At 51.6% G+C, this 23495-nt stretch overlaps 1 protein-coding gene across 2 annotated transcripts in view; it reads right to left on the reverse strand.

Moving 5' to 3' along the window:
- Positions 1 to 7412: 7412 nt before the first annotated feature.
- LRRC20 (leucine rich repeat containing 20) overlaps positions 7413 to 23495 on the reverse strand; it is a 71674-nt gene continuing 55591 nt past the window's right edge. For both annotated transcript variants that reach the window (XM_060126165.1, XM_060126166.1), the window contains one exon: positions 7413 to 9987. In XM_060126165.1, the coding sequence (XP_059982148.1) occupies positions 9833 to 9987 (155 nt within the window). In that variant the 3' untranslated portion in view covers positions 7413 to 9832. The remainder of the gene's footprint in view (positions 9988 to 23495) is intronic.

The following is a 23495-nucleotide window of genomic DNA, read 5'->3' on the forward strand; positions in this document are numbered from 1 at the left end:
GCCCAGGTTCCAGGCAGATGGAAGAGAGTGAACATCCCATTCTTCCCATTATTGGGGATTAGGGGTTTATTCTGGGGGTCTCTGGGCAAACGGTTCCCACCAGGTTTCTTCCTAGTCTCCCTTCTCCCTCTAGCCTGTCCTCTGCCCCAAATGGCTGGCAGAGTCTCAGGGCTGGAAGGGCCTTAGAGGTCACTGAGTGTAACCCTGACCTGAGCAGGTGTCCCCATCCTAATGCCCAGCAGTGGGTTCTCTGCCTTCACATCACTCTCTTTTCCCCAGGACAGCCCTTCAGAGAGCTGGTGGGAGGGAGGGCACCCTCTCAAGTCTGCCCTTCTGCAGGTGAAACACCTGGGTTTCTTTGGGCTTTTTGCTTCCTGTGATTTGCCTCAGTTTCATCTGTAAAATGGGGATAATGTCTATCTCCTAGAGTTATTGTGAAGATGAAAGCAGTTCCTCTGTGTAAAGCTCTTGGAATAGTGCCTGGCTCAGAGTAAGAGCTCAATAAATGTTAGTTATCGTATCATTCCTATCTTGAGTCCACCTTCCTGTGGAAGTCCTCGCAGTTCTTGAAGTCTCCCTGATAGGACCCAGAACTGCGACAAGTCATATCAAGCCCCCTTGACCAATGCAGAGTTCAGCACAAGGCTGTACAATCTGCACAGTCCAGCACCGCCATTTATTGTATGTGTGACTTTGGGAAAGTTACACAACCTCTTTGTGCCTCAGTTTCCCTTCATCTAAAAAATAGGGATAATAATAGTGCCTACCATATAGCAAAGCACTGACAACAGGGCCTAACATAGAAGGTGCTCAATAAATATGAGCTCTGTTGATGTGGGCGCCAGGCTTTGAATAGTTCAGTCTCACCTTTTCTCGGTTCCTCCTTCTTTTTTCCCCTCCCTTTCTTCTTTCTTTAGCAGCCACATCATTCTGGTGCATTAACTTAAGCCTGTGCTCAATTCCCCCACCTGGTCTTTTTCATTTAAATCATTCTGGATCACAGAGCCTCTTTTCCTTCCTTCCCCCTCCTCTTCTACAGACTTCTTTCTTTCACCATCGGAACCTTTGTACCGTGCCCAAGTACATGTGGCACCATTCGAAACAAACTCAGCGGTCCAGCCTTTGAGGGCCAGGCAGGGCAGTGCCGTGGATGCAAAGACCTGGGTGTGAATTCTGTCTCCACCATTTATTATCTGTGTGGCCCTGCGTAAGTCGCTTAACCCTCTAGCCTCATTTTCCCCATCTGTAAAATGGGATTTATCATCTTCTCAAGGCTGCTGTGAGGATAAAAAGGCAAGTACCACTGACACAGTGTCCTTCCTTATCCCCAAAGTTATGGGTGGAGGCTACACAGATAGATTGGGTAAAGGTCTTTCCATGAAGATTTAAAAAGTTTCTCCTCTCACTCCCCTCCCTCCTCCAAAGGGCCTCCCGGGAAACCTGACTGCCACTGCTCTATTTCAGATCATGCCTACTCCCAGGTTCACCTGCCTGTCAGTCTGAGGTACTGCCCAGCCCTAAACCTTCAGTCAAGCAGGCATCGTCATTCTTCTTTTACAGGTGAAGCTACTGAGGTTAAAGACTTACCCAATATTACACAGCTGGACAGTGGAGGAAAGAGGCAGAACATTCCTCTGGATTCCTAGGGCATTGGCCCTTCTGCCCCCCACCCCAGCCTACCGTCAAGGTTCTTGGTCCTCTGGGAGCATCTGAGAAACTATGAGTGCAGTCATCCAGGGCACAGAAGCAATCCCTGTTCATCTCGAGGAGCCCCACCACTTCCTTGCCCTTCAGGGCTTCCCGCTATGCCCATTCTGGCCAAGCCCTTGGCCTCGCCCCTCATGCTCAGGGGAGCTGCTTCCCATCCCACCCCACCCCCAACAGCTGTGGCTGGGTTCAAGTGCTGTGCCCCAGGGAGCCTTTGCACAGACAGCCTCACCTTCCTGGGAACTGATTTCCATCTGAAAAGCTGGATGCCAGGAGCTGGCAGGAGGGCAGTGGGATTGAGAAGGTCCTTGAAGAGAGGAGCATTTCCTGTGCTAACTGGAATAGATGTGGACCCCTGCGTGGAGAAGGGTCTGAAGGGAATGGCGGGGGAGGAGGTAAAGGGTGATCTTTTTTTTTTTGCGGAGCACAGGCTCCGGACACACAGGCTCAGCGGCCATGGCTCACGGGCCCAGCCGCTCCGCGGCATGTGGGATCCTCCCGGACCGGGGCATGAACCCGCGTCCCCTGCATTGGCAGGCGGACTCTCAACCACTGCACCACCAGGGAAGACCAAGGTGATCTTCTTAAATCAAGCTTTCTGGGGGCACTGAGGGAGGTCAGAGGGGCAATCGCATGACTGAAGGACTGCCTTTCTCCTTGGAGAAAGCAAAACAGGAACGGCCAGCCAAGGGAGGGAAGGTTTAATGGGCTGTGGTGAACTTGGAGGAACTGAGGCCTAGCCAAGCAACCTGGCTGAAGTCCAGGCTGGCAGTGTGCCATGTGTTAGGCTGTGTGATGCTGTGTCTGGGAGTCAGGAGCCTCTAGAACTTGTTCTAGAACAAGTTCTGCTTAGTGTGTAACCTTGAGCAAGTTACACAGTTGCTTATGTCCACATTCTTGGCATCAATGTGAAAACAGAGGTGGAATTAGAAGGAAATCATTTGACGATCCCTAATCTGCTCTCAGGGGACACAAAGCTGGAAATCCCACCTCTTTTTAAATCTGTTCATCATCCCTCCCCTGTCCTGCTGGCCGCTCCTCCTGCTGTGCTGTCCTCCTAGGGAAAGACACCCCTCCGCACAGGCTGAACATTAACCAGGTGTCAGACTTGGGGGCCCACAGGGGCGGGGCAGGTGAGGCCAGCGCATAAGTGAATGTGGCCAGGTGTGGCCACTAGGGCACTCCTGCCTGGCTTCCAGATCCAGGAGATCACTGCCGTCAGAATGTAGGCTCAGGGTTGCCAGGTTTTCTGATTTTTCAGAAGCCAGAAACCCAGGTATTTTTCATGAAAAATTTCAGCTCCCAATTTAAAATTATTGAGAAACTTAACTCAAAATTACTTCTAAACATTGTGCAGGCCAAACAAAATACATCTGTGGGCTGAATTCAGCTCAGGGCCCTTTTGCAACTTCTTTCTTTTTGTTTAAATTAATTAACTTATTTATTTATTCTTGGCTGTGTTGGGTCTTCGTTGCTGCGCGTGGGCTTTCTCTAGTTTTGGCGAGCGGGAGCTACTCTTCGTTGTAGGGCACGGGCTTCTCATTGAGGTGGCTTCTCTTGTTGTGGAGCACGGGCTCTGGGCGCGTGGGCTTCAGTAGTTGTGGCATGCAGGCTCAGTAGTTGTGGCATGCAGGCTCAGTAGTTGTGGCACACAGGCTTAGTTGCTCCGCGGCACGTGGGATCTTCCCAGACCAGAGCTCGAACCCATGTCCCCTGCATTGGCAGGCGGATTCTTAACCACGGCGCTACCAGGGAAGCCCGGCAACTTCTTAAATCTCTACAGGCCAGTGGTTCTCAACCTTGGCCGCACCTTAGAATCACACAAGGGAGCTTTTAAGAAAAAATCCACCAGTGCTGGGACCCAGTGCAGACCAACTGAATCAGAGTTTCTGGCAGGCAGGGCCTAGGAATCAGTATTTTTTCAAAACTTTCCAGGTGATCCTAATATGCAGGCAAGGCAGAGCCCCACTGCAGGACCCACTGCAAGTACCAAAATTACACTTTGGCACTGCCTATCACAGGGACTTTGAGAAGGGGAGAGGGGATCACAGAGTCATCAAAAGCCAAGCTTCTCAAACGTTAATATGCCCATGGATCCTGTGGGGGGTTAAGATGTGGATTCTGATTCAGAAGGTAAGGGGAGGGACCCAGCCTCTGCAGGTGTGACCCGCCCCCAGGTGCTCCTGATGCTGAGAATCACGCTCTGAGGAGAGAGAGTCCCAGCCAACCGCTCAGCTTTGTCTGTAGGAATCCCCTTCGCAATCCTGTCAAGGGTTGGAATAGGATCTCAGGGAGAGGGTGATGCTAAGCCAGAAACAGTGCTCTCCTTCTGGTGGGATTCCAGGCGCAGTGACAGGCTAGCGGGGGAGACTGGGGGATGCCCATCCTCCCTCAGGTCATGCATACTGGCCATCCGCCACTCCGAGGGACGGAGGAACAGTGGGAGGCCAGTGTGCCTGGAGTACAGTGAAGAAGGGGGAAGTAGTGAAGCCCAGAGAGGTCATGGAGGGAAGACCATGCCGGGGCTTAAAGTCCACTGTAAGGACTTGGCCTTTGCACTGGAGAGCCCCTGTGGGACATGGGCAGACAGTGGCTTAGGAGTTAAAAGGATCCTCTGGGGAATTCCCTGGCGGTCCAGTGGTTAGGACTCTGCACTTTTGCTGCCAAGGGCCTGGGTTCAATCCCTGGTCGGGGAACTAAGATCCCACAAGCCACGCAGCACAGCCAAAATAAATAAATAAAAATAAAAGGATAGTCTGGGTGCTGTGTGAGGGAGAAACAGAGACTCATTAAGGTGCAGAGGTGTGGGCCCTGCTTTGAGTCTGGTTTACTGGGGCTCAGGTGGGCCTGGAATCTGCATCTAAAAAGATCCTAGTGACCGGATCTCTTATATAGTCCAGACATCCCTTGTACAGCTCCCGGAGCCCAGGCACGTTATTTTCTAGGTAACTGGGGTCGATAAGCTCGAATGCGTTTTGACTGGCACCACTGGAGTTGTGTGGTGTGGCGGTCCTGCAGGGTCCACCCCTGAAGACACCCTAATTTAAGTGCTTCCTGTCTACAGGAGAGGGGGTGCCAGGGTGCTCTTGGCTGGTCAGAATCTGGATGTACACAGAGTAGCATGAACCCCAACTGGCTCCTGGCTAAGGCCTTGAATGCCTCATTGTCCTGAGTTATTAGTTGTCCTTGGCAGCCCGAGGCAGAACTTCATAGATCCCTGAACTGTGAAGATGGGGGGAGCGGTGAGCTGTCAGTCTTCTCATTCCCTGTGGGAATCAGCATCCAGATGTGCCCATCAGCATCCAGATGTGCCCCAGGGATGTCTGACAAACAGCTCTGTGCTCGTCTGAGAGAGGCAGGGTTCTTGTCAGGGCACTAAAGCTGTCCACACAAGGGCAGGCGTAAGTGTAAGCAGATGGGTGAGGAAGCTCTCGGGTGTGTGAAATGGGCAAAATGCTGATCACCAAGGGCTACTTACCTACACCACCTGTGGCATTATAGGAAGCAGTCTTTGCACCCATTTTACAGATGAGGAAAGCAAGGCTCAGAGGCTCTTCACAGGAATGGGATGGGAGAAGGAACGTGTGAGCTGGAAAAAGCAATCGCTTCTCCCACCCGAGCCAGCCTCCCAGTTCAAACCCCAGCTCTGCTCCTTCCGAGCCACACACCAACCCCCAAGCCCTACGCCTGTCCTCATCTGCAGAGTGAGCACCAAGAGGCTGTTGCTGATAGTAAACGAGAAAACATACAAGTGCTGGCCCAGTTTTGACAAACAGTAGGCGCTCAGTGACTGCTCCTGCTTGGACCTGAAGTATCTGGGCCTGTGTGCCTTTTCTGAGGGATGGGTCCAGCCCACCCGGCCCTGAGGCACATGTCCACAGCATGATCCGGCTGCCTCTGGGCCCGGCCCAGCCCATGACCTGCCCAGCGATCCAGTGACGTGGTCTCTCAGGCCTGCCCTCCCAGGCCTTGGCAACTCTCCCAGCGCTCTGGCCAGGCCATCTGGGCCCCTGCTAACGCTCACCCTTCCAGGAACTGGTCCCCGCCCAGGGCCAGCTTTCTGAGACGGGACAGGCATGTTTCATGTAAATGGCAGCTCCAAAGTAAGGCCCTTTCGTCCAACACTGAATTTGGGAGAGCCTGAGGACTAAAACCCTTTATGTGTGGTGATGGATGTTAACTAGACTTATTGTGATGGTCATTTTGCAGTATATACACATACTGAATCATTGTTATACACCTGAAGCTAATATTATATGTCAGCTGTATTCTCAAACAAAACAAAACAAAACGACCCTCTAGTCGCATACATCTTACCTTCGACATTAATAAGTTTTTGTATCCCATCCTCTTCAACATAACAGTACTATTCCAGGAAACTCTTGCCCAGGAAGTAAAAGTTGTAAATCACTGTGTTGTTCATTCTAGGAAATTCCAGAAAGAATCATTTAAATGAACATCAAACTGCCCGACTCTTCAGTAAACAGCATCAAAAGAGAGCTTAAGACTTAAGCTTAAGACTCTTTGAACTCCTCGCCTTAAAAAGTCTCTTTGTTGTGTCCACCGATGCTAAACTATATCACAATCTTTATGCAATCCTAGTCAAGGCGTCCTCCCCTGCACTGAAAGCCCCACCTGAAACCAGACTCCGAAATCTCACTACCGCGACTTTGCCCTCTCCATGCTGACACGCTGGGAAGACGTAGTAAAGCTGTCCCTTACTGGGAGAAGAGTTGGCTCAGCTTTCTCTGACCAACGGGTCAATCTGTGATATTTCTGGTGAGCCAGCATTCAGCAAGAAGAAACGGAGTCAGGGGGAATCTTCTGCTTGACCTTTGGGGTGGGGATGGGCAGCAGCCTGAGTCCAGGCTAGTCCACTGAAGACAGCTATAGCAGAGCCCCCAGAATCAGAGAGACAGTGACCAGGTGAGTTCTGGAAAGGCGCTCAGGGATCTCCTAGTACAGCCCCTTCCCTTTACAGACAGCAATCGGGGTCCAGAGAGGGGGAAAGGATTTGTCCAACTCACAGAGCTCACTGTGGCTTTTCGATGGATTAAATGAGTTAATATCTGTAACGTGCTTGGACACTGCCTGGTATGCACTAAGCTCTATATGTGTTTGTTAAATAAAAATGATGGCGAGTCTAGCCTAAAACTCAAGGCAAACTCAGGCTGACCTCCCAGATTTAGAAAACAAAAACTGACTTAAACCTTGAACCCAGAAGCAGTTTCTAACTTGCATCAGAACACGTGGAGGGCTTGTTAAAGCCGAGTGCTGGGCCCCACCTCCAGAGCATCTGATTCTGTAGATATGGGGGTGGGGGGGAGCTATCTAACCCGCTCCCTGGACGCTGCTGCTGGTCCAGAGACGCCTCCTTCAGAACTTTGGACCCTGAGAAATCAATCGCTAAGGGTAGAATTTCTGGCATCAGCCCAGGAGAAGTGGGGGCACAGCAGGTCCCTTCATGCTTCCGCAGGTACGGGGTCTCCCCTAGCTGATATTTAGCGCTCTGCAGCAGCACAGCGTCAACTCTGCCTGGCCGTGCCTCCGCCCACTGTGAATGTTCCAAGCCTCACCCGAGCCGAGCTGCTTTACCTCACGCTTCCAGCAAGAGGGGCAGCCCCTCCTCTTCGCTGATGGTGGGATCAACACTCTGGCCACAAGAGATGTGTGCTGTGAGAATAAATCAAACACCAAGAGGCAGATGAAACCAATGTGTTCTTTATTGCAGACTGAAACTAAGGGCTCACTCACACAGTGGGCTTTGATTTGGGGCCGTCTCTGACGCCCAAGCTTTCCCAGCAGGCAAGGGCAAACTCTCCAAACAGAGTAGAAAACAGCTTCCAGAAGCATCCCCTTCAGAGGGCTTGAGGTGAGGACCTGGGGAAGCAGCAGCTTAGCATGCAGAGGTTACCCAGAAAGGCAGGGTTCCAGAGGGCCGGGCAAACCCAGCCCTCCTCTCCTGGTGGCTTTGGGTCAGTCCCTTCACTGGGAGTGCCACACAGACTCTGGAAAGATCTAAGAGGCCCAAGGTCTCTGGGGACTGCTTTAGGGAGGGGGATGAGCACAGACTCGGACCCCTGACAGGGCAGGGGGAGAGCTGAGAACCTTCACCCTCCACTCTGAGGACATCCTGAGGGTCACCCCAGGCCTCTGCTTTTCAAACAGTAAAGTGCTCATAGGAATCACCTGGGGATCTTTTGAAATGCAGGTTCTGATTCCGGAGGTCTGGAGTGAGGCCTGGGATTCTGCGTTTCTAACGAGCTCCCGTGGACGCCAATGCTGCTTGCCCACGGACCATACTTGAGTTGCAAAGCTCTAGCCATACAACGCCTTTGTGCATGTCGGAAAAGTACGCCCCTTCTCTGACAAGGAGAAACCCCACTCCAAGACACAGCCTGGGGGGTAGGGGGGACCAGGACAGCCTAGGCTGGACTGCAGACTCACTTGTCCCCAGCGTCCATGGCTGAACTCAGAAGCCCTAGAAGATCCCGTTTCAGCCTCCTCACCCTGAAAACCCTTTTTTCCAGAGCTTCACCGACCAGGCCTTGGGAGATGAGCAGAGTGAACATGAACACCGAGGGCTCAGCAATGGGCCAACAATGGCCCAACCTGTCAGCCTCTCGCCAGGAGACAGAAGGCCTGAGCAGGGGCAGGGTTCGGAGCTGGAGAGGGGGAATGGAACAGGGAGCATTCTGATCAAGGGTTAGTGCTCTGAGCGGTGGTCTGAGCTCTGAACAGCCTAACCTTGGGAGTGGAAGACTGGCCCCTGGTCCACAAGTGTAGGATCCGGTAGCCTGGCTTGCTCTGAGTCCTGGGGCCTCAGGTGTCTCCCACAGACCAGGCAAGGTGGGCTCTGAGTCTGCTTGCTCCACAGATGAGAAGGTGGGAGGTAGATACCTGGGGATCAAGGGGTCAGAGGTTCTCCAAACCACAGGTGTCAGGAAGCAAGAGCCTCAGTCTCTCTCCTGGTAGAGGGACCAGTTGCCCGTTTGCCGGGTGTCATCCCAGTGTTAGTACTGAAAGTCCCACGTCCCAGGAAAGCCCTAAGTCCCGGGCAAACAGAGATGGTTGGTCACGCAATTACCTGGCCACACTCTAGACTCCAGGTTGAGGGCCTAGAGATGACTAGGTCATCAGGGCTCTGGGTGGTGGCCTGGGAGCTGGCTGGCCACGAATCCAATGATCCATAGTGCCTTCTGCCCCTGTGTGGACCAGTGACAGGCAGCCAGACTCCTGCCAGAGGGAGACTGTTGAGGGTGGCGCAGGTGCAAATGGCTTTGCTTCTCTCTGGGCCACGTCTCCTGCAGCAGAAGGGCTGATGCCAGGCACCCTCGCTCATGCCCAGGGGAGGGATGGGGCACTCCTGACTGCCTACCCCACCGATTTCTTAGTCACGAGGAAGGACAGAGCCTACTTGATTTGCTCTCCACTTGCCGGTCTGCTGGTTCTTGGGCTCCTATACAAACGTTCTCAACCCTGCTACAGTGTCGGGCCACACTGTCTCCACAGCTTTCCCATGACTCCTGGCTCAGGTTCCTGCCAATCCAGGGACCCACAGGGCTGAGGACAGGGCACTGTGGAAGGCCTCAGCCTGGTCGGTTCTCAGGAATCAATAAATAGATGGAGATTGTCTTCTGTCCCTCTTATGGCAGCCACTGGCTTTCAGCACTAGAAACAAGGCCTCGAACCCACAAGGGCCTGGAAAACGCTCAGCGATGCTCATCCGTGGGCCCAGAAGGTACCAATGATTTGAAGGTAACTTGGAGGCATGTGTTCCCCCAAAAGCCTTTAGGGAGCCCAAAGGAGGCAAAAGCCCCTGCCATTGCCCCTTTCCTCAAATTGTAAGGCTCAGAGGATCTGCCCAGGTTTGCACGGAAGCTGTGAGTGCCCAGAGTCTGGGCCCCAGCCCCCTCCTCGCCTCCTCCCTCCGGGCATTCCAGGGCCCACTACTGCTCTATGCTATCTATCCTGGAACGCCACACCCCTCCCGCCACACGCTATTCAGCCCGCCCGCCCCCAGCCCCCCACACTTGGCCTCCCATGGGCTCGTGGGACTCCCTCCCCTCAGGGCGCCAGGCCAGGTGGCCTCTGTCCCTTGCTGGGCGGGCTTGAGGAGGGAGGCCTAGGGTGGGGAGGCCCGCGCGTCCTCCGGAGACATGAGCATGTCGAACTTGATGAGCGGCGGGGCGATGACGCGCACCTCGGCATTCAGCGGGTTGAAGCGCAGGTTGATGCTGCGCAAGGCGGGCATGGCGGCCAGCTTCTCCACGGGCACGTCTGTCAGGGAGAGAGGGCCAGATTAGGGGGCTGGAGCCAAGCGGGCAGAGAAGAAGGAGGATGCATCGCCCGATGCGCATGGGCTCAGTGCCCAGCACCCGGCCCTGTGTGAGGGGCCATTGGGGCCCACAAGGGCATTACAACCACATGCAGAAAAGCATCCTAAAAAATAGTTACTGTGCTGCGCAATAAGAGAAGCCACCGCAGTGAGAAGCCCGCGCACTGCAAAGAAGAGTAGCCCCCGCTCACCGCAACTAAAGAAAGCCCACGCGCAGCAAGGACGACCCAACGCAGCCAAAAAAAAAAAAAAGTTAAACACAGATTACCACTTATCCCAGCCATGCCACTCTTGAGTGGAACTCGCAGAACGGCAAACAGGTATTCAAATACGTGCACACGTGTTTACAGCAGCACTATTCACAATAGCCAATGTCCACCAACGAGTGGATAAACAAAAAGTGGTATAGCCAAACAATGGAATATTAATCAGCCTGACACATGCTACAACATAGATGAACCTAGAAAACGTTATGCTGAATGAAAGAAGTCGGACACAAAAGGTCACAGAGTATATGATTCTATTCATATGAAGTGTGCAGAATAGGCAAAGCCGTAGGGACAGAAAGTAGATTAGTGGCTGCCAGAGGCTGGGGTGAGGGGATTGGAGAGTGACTACCTAATGCGTGCAGGGTCTCCTTTGGGGTGATGAAAGTATTTTGGAACTAGAGTTGACAGGTGCAGAACACTGTGAATGCACTAGATGCCACTGAATTGTACACTTTTAAATGGTTAGTTTTGTCTCAATTAAAAAAAAAAAAAAAGGACCAGAACAAGGCAGCAGCTATACTAATACTTGAAAACATTTACGGTTCCTCACACCTAATCTTTAGGATCACTCAGTCTCTGGTTCAAGTCCCAGGTCAGCCACATAACAACTGTGTACCTAAAGCAAATTATTAAACTTCACATCATATATGTGAAAAAGACGAAAACTCTAATTTGAAAAGATACATGCACTGTAATGTTCATAGCAGCACTATCTACAATAGCCAAAACATGGAAGCAACCTAAGTGTCCATCAACAGATGAATGGATAAAGAAGTGGTACATATATACAATGGAATATTACTCAGCCATAAAAAAGAATGAAATAATGCCATTTGCAGCAACATGGATGAACCTAGAGATTATCATACTGAGTGAAGTCAGACAGAGAAAGACAAATACCATGATACCAATTCTAAGTGGAATCTAAAATATGATACAAATGAACTTATTTACAAAACAGAAACAGGCTCACAGACATAGAAAACAAACTCATGGTTACCAAAGGGGAAAGGTGGGGTCAGGGAGGGACAAATTAGGAGTATGGGATTAAGAGATACACACCACTATATATAAAATAGATAACAAGGATTTACTGTAAAGCACAGGGAACTATATTCAACCTATATGGGAAAGAATGTAATAACCTATATGGCAAAGAATCTGAAAAAAATATATATGTATAGCTGAATCACTTTGCTATATACCTACAACTAACACAATATTGTAAATCAACTATCCTTCAATTAAAAAAATAATAAAATAAACTTCCTATCAGGGTAATAATAGTATATACCTCACAGAGTTGTTTAAGGATGAATGAGAGAATATCTGTACAGTGATTCCTCGGAGATGTTGCGGGTTTGGTTCCAGACCACAGCAATAAAGTGAATATCGCAACAAAGCGAGTCACATGAATTTTTTTTGGTTTCCCAGTGCATGTAAAAGTTATGTTACCCTACACTGTAGTCTATTAAGTATGCAATAGCATTACGTTTAAAAAAACAATGTACATACCTTAATTTTAAAATACTTTATTGCTAAAAAAAATGTTCACCATCATGTGAGCCTTCAGCAAGTCACAGTCTTTTTGCAATAGTAACATCAAAGATCACTGATCACAGATCACGGGAGTTTGCCCTCCCTTAGCACCTTGGGGTGAGTGGCTCTGAGCTCCCTGGGGGCTGGCTCTGTTCGTTAGACCACGGGTCCAGTCCTGGAGGCAGGGGCAACTCTTAACCTCCTGAGAGCAGAGTCTATCTTTGTCCTTGAATCCCCAGGGCCAAACACTATACCTGGCACATAGACATGGTGGGTACAAAAACACGTTCTGGGCAGCCGGCAGGGAGTTACTAGGGTGGGTCATGGTCGGGAGCTGGGTCCCAAGCGAGACTGGCTATAGTGCGGCGAGTGGGGCTCTTGTTTGACAGGCAGGAACCTGCATGATGGATGAGAGGACAGGAGTCGTGAAGGAGGCGATGGGGAGGGACCCAGAGCCCAAGGCAAACGTGGAGGCTCAGGTAGGGAAAGAAGCAGAGATAAGGCGTTTCTAGAATGCAAGGTTATGACCAGATGCTACTCCTGGGAGGGGAGGAAAAGCAAGATCAACTGCTCTCAGTTCCTGCTCACCTTCTGCTTCCTCTGGAGCTCATCCGCATGCTAATGTCACATCACACAGCTGCCAGCAGCCGGCTCCTCTATGCCCCTTACTGGGTGGGGCGGCTGCTGGAGTGGGGGCTGAAGGAAGGGGTTGCCTGTGGCATTTCTTGTCTTTATTCATGGAAAGTGGGACCCCAATTTCCCTACCAGTTAATGGCTGGGAAGAGAAGGGCCAATGACTTGGAAGCTTCCCCTTCTCCACATTAGCACATTAGCTTTGTAATGGCCAACAGCACAGCCAGCAGCTGGGCAGGCGGGACAGACACACCATCCCCTCTGCCCCTGATCGCCCAGATAAGAAAATCCTCTTGCCTTGGGCTCTTAAGAAGTCAGGTCATTTCACAGGGTATTATACCCCATGTGGCACAGGAGGAAATCAAAGCCTAGGGAGGTTAACACCTTGTTAAAATGGGCCCAAGGGACCTGGGAGTCCAGTGGTTAAGACTCCACACTTCCGATGCAGGGGATGCAGGTCCCATCCCTGGTCGGGGAACTAAGATCCCACATCCGCGGGGTACAGCCAATTAAAAAAAAAAAGGGCCCAAGAAGGGAGGCTGCTTCTAGGAACTGATATTTGAGGCCCTGTGCTAGGTGGTTCTTCATAATGACCCATCTGGCAGATAAGGAAACTGGGCCTCGGCTTCTCCATGCTGACAATGATCCTCTAACTCTGCTCCAGCTTCCCTGGATTTTTCAACTAGGCCTGACTTTTGTGCTTCAGTGTTCATCTCTCATTGTCCAATTTTAGCAAGAATTCTGCTAAGTTGGTTTAGTCAGAATCCTCCACCCTCGATACCTAATCAGGTTCCTCCCCGTCCACTATCCCCTAGGTGACGTCAGATCACCCTGGCCTGCCTTCAAGCAAGAACTAGGGGGTGCTAAGGACTTTCTCTCTCTGGACTCCGTGACTCCTCCACCCCTCAGCCAGGGAGGCCTGAGGGCTGCAGAGTGGCCAGTGCTCCTGAGATGGGGAGGAGGGTCTCCCTGTGATGCCCCTGCCGAGCTTTGCTGGGCGTGGCACGAAGACCAGCTGCAGCCCAGGCTTGGAGCAAATCCCCGTGACTCCAGGCCTAGAGACAGCAGCGCTGCCTGAGTCCTCAGCCTGTCTTTTCCAAGTACCACTCACTGAGCTGGCCTCTTCAGGGTCTTCAGCGTTCTCCAAACCACTCTGCCCAAGGACAGTGATGGCGGGGATTAAGTGTATCTCTTTCCCCTGATTTAACCGCTAAAGGTGCTTGAGCAGCTTAGAGGAAGGAGCAATGGGGCCACCAGAATGTGTCAAAGCTGGCAGAATCAACAAACTGGAGCAGCCAGGCTAGCAAGCAACAAGCCCAAGTGCCCAATTGGGAGTTTCTGGATAAAGCTTAAAAGAACATTTACGCTCAGAGCATCCTGACAAGAGCGGGAGATGGCTGGAGGGTAGAGAGGAGGATATGAAATGATCTGCGTTTTGTGGGTGGGGAACCGGAAGCTTGAAGAGGCTACATAAGCTTCCTAGGGCTACAAGCCACACTGGCGTCATGGTGGTAATGGAAGCCAGGTCCCTGGACTTTGGCACACCTGGAGAGGAAGAGGAGCCCAGCTCTGCCCTCTCCCCTGGGCCACGCCTTCATCCCCATTCGCCCATGTCCTGTGGATCCTCATATTCCAGCTCAAAGGCCCCCTCCTCTGTCACTCCCTCTGGTCCGCATCCAAAGTCCCATAACCCTTTATACAAGATTCACATCACGCATCACACTCTGGGACTATGTTCACCCTGTAAGTGCAGTACCTGGCACAGTGCTCACAGGTGCTCAATAGCTATTTGTCGGATGAATGAGTGAACGAACAAATGGATGCACATTTTACCTCCTGAACTAGATCGTAAGTTCCTTCAGGCTCAGGACCACCCTGGGCTGGGCACACAGTGGACCCACCACCAACACCACTTGATTAAGCAACTCTGACCTCAGTACATTCAAGAGTTGGGGCCCCTCCCCTGACCTGACCCATTCTGGGCACTTTTGCCAGTCAGGGCCAGGCCTCTGTGGGCCAAGGCTGTGATAGGTTACTGGCCCTTCAGTGCAATAATCCAATTTAGAAAATGAGAAAATATTGATGAGCAGAAATAAAATCACCCATGTCTCACCACGCAGAACCAATCACTGTTAATGTGAGGTACATGGCCTTACCAACTTTTAAACATGCGTGTGTGCGTGTGCGTGTGCGTGTGTGTGTGTGCATACACAACTATGTTTCAAAAATGGCCTCCTAGGACTTCCCTGGTGGCGCAGTGGTTGAGAGTCCGCCTGCCGATGCTGGGGACACGGGTTCGTGCCCCAGTCCGGGAAGATCCCACATGCCGCGGAGCGGCTGGGCCTGTGAGCCATGGTCGCTGAGCCTGCGCGTCCGGAGCCTGTGCTCCGCAACGGGAGAGGCCACAACAGTGAGAGGCCCGCGTACTGCAAAAAAAAAAAAAAATGGCCTCCTAGATACTATGCCATAACATGCTTTTCTTGATGACACACTGTGAACATCTTTTCAGGTTACAAGTCTGTGACATTATTACGGCCACGTCGTGGTCCATGGAATGGAGGGATCACACTTTGGCTCATGTTTCTACAGTTAGACATTCAGTTTTTTTCCAGCTTTCGCCATTACAGACAATGAGAGATGGATCCAACCCTCTTCCCACCGCAGACAGCCCTCCCAGACTCCTGCCTATGTCTGTGGAAGCTTAAAATAATCAATAAAAGCAGAATCAGAGTGGGCAGTACTTAGAGAAAATTACTTCTCCAAGGTCAGCTTGACCTCCCTTCACTAATCATTGGCACTATTGACTGGCAAACTTGTTTCATGCCACTGGGACAAGCTAGAGGCAAGATGATAAAAATGACTGTTTCAGAGCACGATTCATCATGTGTGTGGTACCCATGGTCTGAAAGGAGGCTGAGAGGAAGAGGGGTCTGGGCCCAGGGAAGTGGTAAGGGGTACTGAGTGAGCTTCCCAGCACAGAGGTAACCCAGCAGAGACCAGTGACTTCTGATTCCCACTTTGGGTGGAGCTGAGTCCCACGACATCTAAGGTCCCATCTGGAATTGGGATGAGAGGCTCCCCAACCTGGTGGCCTAGGGCCCCAGTTCCCTGGCTTCCTTGGTAGCTTAGAAACAGATCATGGCGCCCTGTTGGCCGCCCAGGCTGGAGCCGCACTGGACAGTTGACACATGGCTGGCTGCCTCACTTCTGATCCAGGTGATCTCCTTCCAGCCAGAATGCCTGATTTTTCAGGATTTTTCAGCTTCTCTGCCTCCAGTCCCCAAAGGATCCCAATCAGTGAGCGTGGAGCCTGAGGCCTCCTTACAATGGGACCTGGGGCGCTGGGTAAAGATGCAGAGGCAGCGCCCCAGCCCTAGTGCCTCAGGCCTGTGGGCAGCACGTGGGAGGCTGCCTTAGCCTCCCCAGGGGGCTGTGGGCACATTCGTGCTGGAGAATTCAGGCTGGCCTGGCATCAGCCTTAACACAGCTTTTGGTGCCTGGTGCCTCAACAACAAAGATCAAGGATGCTGAGCTGAGCTGAGCTTCACGCCCCACTCAAAATGCCACAAGACACAAGCAGGCAAACTATGGTCACCTAGCGGGACAGAGAATTGTGCCTGTAACAAGGAGGCTCCCGGGCCACACTCACGGCTGGGTCTGTCCCTTCACAAGCCCGGGGAGGGCAGTGATCAAACTCCCCCACTGCACAGAGCCCTGGCCCGAGCCCTGGCCCGAGCCCTGGCTGTCGGGGGTGGGGGGTGGGGGGATGTGTGCAGGAAGAAAGCAGCAGCAGCCCTTGTGCTCAGGAGGCACAGAGAACACTGCACGCCCTTGACAGTCCTGCAGGCTGAGTCCCTCAAGGAAGTCTGTTTGGCTTGGGGAGTTCTAAGTCCTCTGATGAAAGAGAGGCCAGCTGCGGGAGGGGATGGTGCAGAGACCCAGGCCCTGACCTCGGATCTGCCATTTGGAGTTGTGCAACCTCAGGCAGGGCCCTAACCTCTCTGAACCTCAACCTCCCATCTTTAAACGGTCCTCGGCTTCATGGGGCCACAGAGGCTGGCAGAAGGGACCACGCGGCGCTCCCCAAGGAGGTGTAGAGAGTGTGGCGGGCAACTGGCAAGAGGATGGGGAGCACAGAGTGTTTTACGGAATATGTTAATGAACCTTAAGTGCAGGCTGTGGGGAAAGAAAAACAAAGGGGGAGAAAAGCCCCCACTGTGATTTCCTCCTCCTCCGCACCTCAGACTGTCCAGCAAGGTGGGCCCACAGGCTCCCAGTGCGGCCACCTGCCAGCACTGCCCCCTCCTGCACACTGCCCCGTCTGGATCCCACGTGCAGTCAAAGCCGGGTCAGAACACGGTCCCCTTACTGGCTGCTCTGGAGACAGCTAAGTAAGTAACTCGGACTGCCTGGCCCAAGCCTGGGGATTTGCCTTCCCCGTCAGATTTCCCATTTTGCTCCCCTGTGCCCACTGCCCCTCTCCCCTGAAGTCCCCCCACCCCTCTGCTCTGCTTCTCTAGCTGCTTCACTTAGATACCCCGGGAGGGGCTCGGGAAAGAATGGCAGTTTTGCCATGGCCTCCCATTAAGTGTCTGCCGGTCCCTCCGTCACAGCTGGAGGTATGTGTGTCTATAACACTCACACGGAAGACTAGAGCCGCCTCATCTGCTGCACAGCAAGAGTCTGGAAGTGAGGGGTGAAGACGCGTGGGATGGAAAAGTAATCGCCTCCCCTACAGGCTCTTCTCCTGGGTGGGGTGGACATGTGAATAGCTCCTTTGTAAATCTTCTCCGCGCTTGGAACCTAAGGTCGCTGCCACCAACTTTACAGCCCTTTCCACTCAGGCTTAAGATCATTGTCAGAGAAATAAGACCTCCATTATAATTGGAAAAATAAGAAGAAAAGCTCCTAAGATAAGCACCAGATGGGAGTGAATTAGGTAGGGCCTCACCAGGGAAACCAGCTTCTGAGAAATAAAATGAGTGGAAGGTGGTGGTGGAGGGGAAGTGGGTGAAGTGGCCAGGACAAGCAGCAAGGAAGTGGTGTGCTGGCTAACGTTTAACAATCCACTTCCTGAGGGAAACATCCCGGATGTGGGGCATTTGCCGATTTTGCGTGGTGTAAACATTCCTCCCATGGCCAATTTCAAGCTACCAAGGTGAGGTCACTGAACTTGAGCAAGCACCTCCAGTAATGGTGAGTCAAGTAGCCCGCCCGGGCAGGACCACAGGTTCCTGAGCACAAGGTGTCAGAGCTCAGGCCAACTCCTGTCCACCTACACTAGGATGCTTTGGAATAAACTTGAACTTTGGGAACCGGCCCGCTGTTTGGCTGTCTGCATGTTCTAGGTTGCCTCTGGCTCATCGATAAAGTTCCTTCTGAAAATGCCAGGTAAGCGGGCTGTGCTACAGGGAAATCACAAGTGGGGGTTTGTGGGCACTGCGGCAGCAGAGCCACCGTGCCCAGGGTCCAGGGGACGGTAGGCTCCGTGGGAAAGAGGAACCCTGAGCAAAGAGGCAAGTCCACAGAGCTCACCTCTGCCACCCTCCCAGCCGACCGTCAGCTCTCACGGCTGGGCTGACTGCTCTTCTCATCCTGACGTAGCTACACACATACACACACGCAACAGACACCGAGAGAAGGAAGAAAGAGGCTACAGCTTCTTCAGGGATGGAATGTGCTTGTTGATGGAAGGTTCTGGTTTAGCTCCATGGTTCTATCTTGCCTGCACATTGGAATCATCTGGGGAGCTTTAAAAAAATCATCAAGCCCCAAACCCACCATCAGAGATTCTGACTTGGATCTCTGGGGTATTGGGGTATTGCCTGGACACAGGTGTTTTTAAAATCTCCCAATGATTTGAATGCACAGCTAGTCTGAGTACCACTGGTCCTCCCAGTGAGGCTTAATGAGAGAATCCGGTGAAAACACTCATATAGCACTTCCACCCCAGGATGCTGCCCACCTGCTTCACTGTGTGGGGCAGAGCTGTCAAGAGCTAGGCTGATTGCCTGCGTTCGTGGCATAGGGAATCCTGCCTCATCACCTTACACTGTTCTCTCCACCCCAAGGAAGTTTCCCTCCAACCAAAGTTACGTGCTCTAGCCATAACTTTCCTGTGGCTTTCAATCTCCCTCCAGCTATATGCAAAAATCATCTCTCCTTATGCAAAGCACTGTCCTCAATAGCTGGGGTTCTGCAGCAAGACTGCCTGGGTTGGAAACCCTGGTTTTGTCCAGGCAGCATGACCGTGGCCAAGTTACTTAACTTCCCTGAGCCTCAGTTTCCTCACCTGGGGGGAATAATAGTGCCTGCCTCATAAGGTGGTCGTGAGCGTTAAATAAGAGCACACTTGCAAATGGTTAGAGAAGATCCAGATATGAAATAAATGGCCACTAAGTATCAGCTAGTGTAAATGACCATGACATGAGCCCCGTGAGAACAGGGAGCGGGCTTTGTCCGCCTCCATCTCCAGCACAGCGCCTAGCGCACGGCAAGCTGCTCAATCAAAAAACGACAACTGGCGAATGAACGTTTCCCAAATGCCTAAGTCCGTGTTCGTGACCCTGCGAGCCTCTTACTCCCTGAATAAGGCCCTTGCAAGGCTGAGCTTTAAGAGTCAGAGCGTCTGGGCTGCTCTCCAGCACTCTGGACAGAGAGAGAGACAGACGGTCCCTTAGACTGGCTTGTCTAAGGGAGCAAGAAAGTACTTTGTTTTAAGCAGATGTCAAAGAAGTTTTCTTGCCGTTCACCTGTGTGCTCCCAGCAGAGTGCTCCCAGCACCCTGGAGAACTGGAGGTTCTGTGGGTAATCAAAGTTTTACCACTCAGTGGCTGGCACAGAGAATGCCATCTGGACAGAGACCAAGTGTGTGAAATGTCTTCTGCCCAGAGACCCGGCTTGCTAGTTCCCTTCAGGCAGACACATGTGGGCAGGAGCTGCAACAGGAGCTTCCCTCCCCTCCATGTCTGGGAACCACGTCTAATTTGCACTAATTGCTGTTGAAGACTGTTTGCTTACTCCTAACCTCCCCCTCAAGCGGCTCCACAGCCAGCAAGCGCTCCTACACTGTGTCTAGTGATGGCTTCACGATCGATGCCCGTACTGACTGCTCACTGCCCGTGGGTACAGGGCAGCACTCTGCTGGTGCCGGACAAGGGCATTCTGGGCAGACGGCATGAGTCCGCTGTGCCAAGCAGGCAGCTGCCACCTTGAAGGGTGAATCATCTTCCCCTGGGCACTATGACACTCAGCGCTTGGAGGGCAGGGCAAGGCTCAGACTGTCGCCAGCTGGCTGAGCTCGGGACAGGGGGTGGGGGGTGGGGGGGTAATTCAAACCCAATATCCAGGGATCCATCCATTCCCCCCAGATGGGCTTGGAGCCCAAGATCCAGGGGCAGGAGGAATGTGTCAGGGCTTTGACATTGTCTTCCCAGACCTTCTCTGCTTTGACCTGTCTTAGGGGCTAACAGCCTTCTCTGGCAGGCAGGGAGCTACAGGAAGTGTGCTTGCCAATCAGCCCCTTGTAAATACCAACTAAAAGGCCGCTCACAGGGAGAGCTCCTTTCTCTGCAACCGCAGGGCTCCTGCCAGGGCTGAGCGAGGCCAGTATAAGAAAACTCTGCCCTTGTGACCTGGCCAATAGCTTACTGGTGCTACCAGACGTGTGGCACCCGACCTGCTACCACCCCAGGCGCCATCCACACCCTCCTCTCCCATCACATGAAGACCTGGCAGGCTCCGGAACACCAAAGACATGTGGGCCGAGGAGCGCCAAAGACCTGGGTTCAAATCCTGCCTCCACCAGGCCCCTGTGCAGTCTGCTTAATCTCTCTGAGCCTCTCTCTTAGCCGTCAAGTGGAGGTAACGCCCCCTATCCAGAGAGGTCTGAGCAGATTAAATGAGACGATTACAGAGGAGCAGGGTCAAGCAGCCATAGCTGTTAGGTTTTCAAGTCTGTGCGATTTTATCTTTTCAGATCAAACAGAGCTTTATTTCCACTCTGCTTTTTTAGGGTTTCTTCTGTTTAAAAACTATTTTCTGGGCTCCAGTGAAAGAACTCTCCTTCTGTCCCCCCAGAGGCACAGAGTGGGTGTGATGCGGAACAATAGGACCAGGTCCCGCTCACGCCCACTCCCCGGGAAGCCCTCCCCAGCCCAGCTTCCTCGTGTACCCCTCACTCAGCACTTGGTACTCAGTGCTTGTGGCTCAGGCCCCCAGCCACAGGAGAGTTCCAAGCGCAAGGAGAGCCTGCAGAACCTCTCACTAAGGGGCAGCTTGGTAGAGCCCCAAAGTGAAATAAAGCCACATCTCTCTGCCCCTGTGCTGCTGATCAATTTAGGCTGTGAAACAGGGTGGAACAGTGATGTCAATGTCAGGAAAGGGCGATCCTGAGGTCCTAGTGGGCATTTGTGCCCCACACTAAGGGAGGATATGCTGGAGAATCTCTTCTATTGATGGAGATCAGAGAGAAGCTGTGGCTCCCTGGAGGGATCTGCCCCTCCCCCGCCTGCCCAGAGAAGGAAAAAGTTGCTGTGATACAGGGCCTGGGCTCCCAGTGATACACTGGGCTGTGGCAGGGGTGCAGGTGCCCCCTGGGCCAGGTGTGCTCCCTCTAAGTGCCCCCAAACCATCCTTGTAGCCCAGGGGACAAGGGTCCTGTACTTTGTGGAAACCTTGGGTACCCTGAGAAATTTGTGAGGCTTAAGGAGCAGTTGTGCTTGGGAGGACGGTGTGGCCATTAGCACAGCCAGCTGCCCGGAGGTGGCACCTGGTGCTTTAGGAAAAGGCTGCGCTTCTCAGGCCCTGCTGTGCGTAGAAAGCACTTGCGGGTCTTGCTCAGGTACACATTCTGATTTTCAGGAGGTTGGAGGTGGAGCCTGCGGTTCTGAATTTCTAACTGGTTCCCAGGTGATATCCACACTATTGCTGGTCTGTGGATGACACTTTGAGAAGCCAGAGCCTCGACAGGGGTTCTCAAACTTCAGCATGCATCCGCATCACCTGGGGGGGAACTTATTAAAACAAACTGCTAGGGAATCCCCTGGTGGCCCAGTGGTTAGGACTCGGCGCTTTCACTGCCGTGGCCTGGGTTCAGTCCCTGGTCCGGAACTGAGATCCCATAAGCCAAGTGGCACGGCGAAAAAAAAAAAGATGCACAAATTGCTGTCTGTCCCCACTCCCCCAGTTTCTGATTGAGGAGGTCTGGGGAGGAGCCTAAGAATATGTATTTCTAACAAGTTCTCAGATGATCCTGCTGGTCCTGGGCGCCCCCACTCTGAGAACTATTGGCCTTGACAGTAAGAAGTGAAACTGTGTGAACACAGAATTAAGTAAATGCAGCCCAAAGCATCCCTACGTGATACAGGTACAGATGTCCCCCGCTACCTGAAAGTAGAGCATTCCTATAAAAGCTTTCGTAAGCAGAAATGGCATGAAGTGAAGAAGCAATTACCTTAAGACACATCTTATTAATGGACACACAGAATAAACTGAGATAAAGCACATGGCGGCTTGATGCTGAGCTGTGGTTCTGGGGAAGGAGCTTGGCAGGGCCACTCTCTCTGCTCGGGGCACAAACTTCCTCTGTTAACACTCGCTGCAAAATAAATGCTGAATGCGATTTGCGCTTTTCCTATTTTTTTTTTTTAACATCTTTATTGGAGTATAATTGCTTTACAATGGTATGTTAGTTTCAGCTTCACAACAAAATGAATCAGTTATATATATACATATATTCCCATATCTCTTCCCGCTTGCGTCTCCCTCCCTCCCACCCTCCCTATCCCACCCCTCCAGGCGGTCACAAAGCACCGAGCTGATCTCCCTGTGCTATGCGGCTGCTTCCCACTAGCTATCTACCTTACTTTTGGTAGTGTATATATGTCCATGCCTCTTTATCGCTTTGTCACCGTTTACCCTTCCCCCTCCCCATAACCTCAAGTCCATTCTCTAGTAAGTCTGTGTCTTTATTCCTGTTTCACCCCTAGGTTTTTCATGACATTTTTTTTTTAATTCCATATATATGTGTTAGCATACGGTATTTGTCTCTCTCTTTCTGACTTACTTCACTCTGTATGACAGACTCTAGGTCTATCCACCTCATTACAAATAGCTCAATTTCGTCTCTTTTTATGGCTGAGTAATATTCCATTGTATATATGTGCCACATCTTCTTTATCCATTCATCCGATGATGGACACTTAGGTTGTTTCCATCTCTGGGCTATTGTAAATAGAGCTGCAATGAACATTTTGGTACATGACTCTTTTTGAATTATGGTTTTCTCAGGGTATATGCCCAGTAGTGGGATTGCTGGGTCATATGGTAGTTCTATTTGTAGCTTTTTAAGGAACCTCCATACTGTTCTCCACAGTGGCTGTATCAATTTACATTCCCACCAACAGTGTAAGAGGGTTCCCTTTTCTCCACACCCTCTCCAGCATTTATTGTTTCTAGATTTTTTGATGATGGCCATTCTGACTGGTGTGAGATGATATCTCATTGTAGTTTTGATTTGCATTTCTCTAATGATTAGTGATGTTGAGCATTCTTTCATGTGTTTGTTGGCACTCTGTATATCTTCTTTGGAGAAATGTCTATTTAGGTCTTCTGCCCATTTTTGGATTGGGTTGTTTGTTTTTTTGTTATTAAGCTGCATGAGCTGCTTATAAATTTTGGAGATTAATCCTTTGTCCGTTGCTTCATTTGCAAATATTTTCTCCCATTCTGAGGGTTGTCTTTTGGTCTTCTTTATGGTTTCCTTTGCTGTGCAAAAGCTTTTAAGTTTCATTAGGTCCCATTTGTTTACTTTTGTTTTTATTTCCATTTCTCTAGGAGGTGGGTCAAAAAGGACCTTGCTGTGATTTATGTCATAGAGTGTTCTGCCTATGTTTTCCTCTAAGAGTTTGATAGTTTCTGGCCTTACATTTAGGTCTTTAATCCATTTTGAGCTTATTTTTGTGTATGGTGTTAGGGAGTGATCTAATCTCATACTTTTACATGTAGCT

This window comes from Lagenorhynchus albirostris, chromosome 16 (assembly GCF_949774975.1).
Source record: "Lagenorhynchus albirostris chromosome 16, mLagAlb1.1, whole genome shotgun sequence".
In the NCBI taxonomy this organism is placed as follows: Eukaryota; Metazoa; Chordata; class Mammalia; order Artiodactyla; family Delphinidae; genus Lagenorhynchus; species Lagenorhynchus albirostris.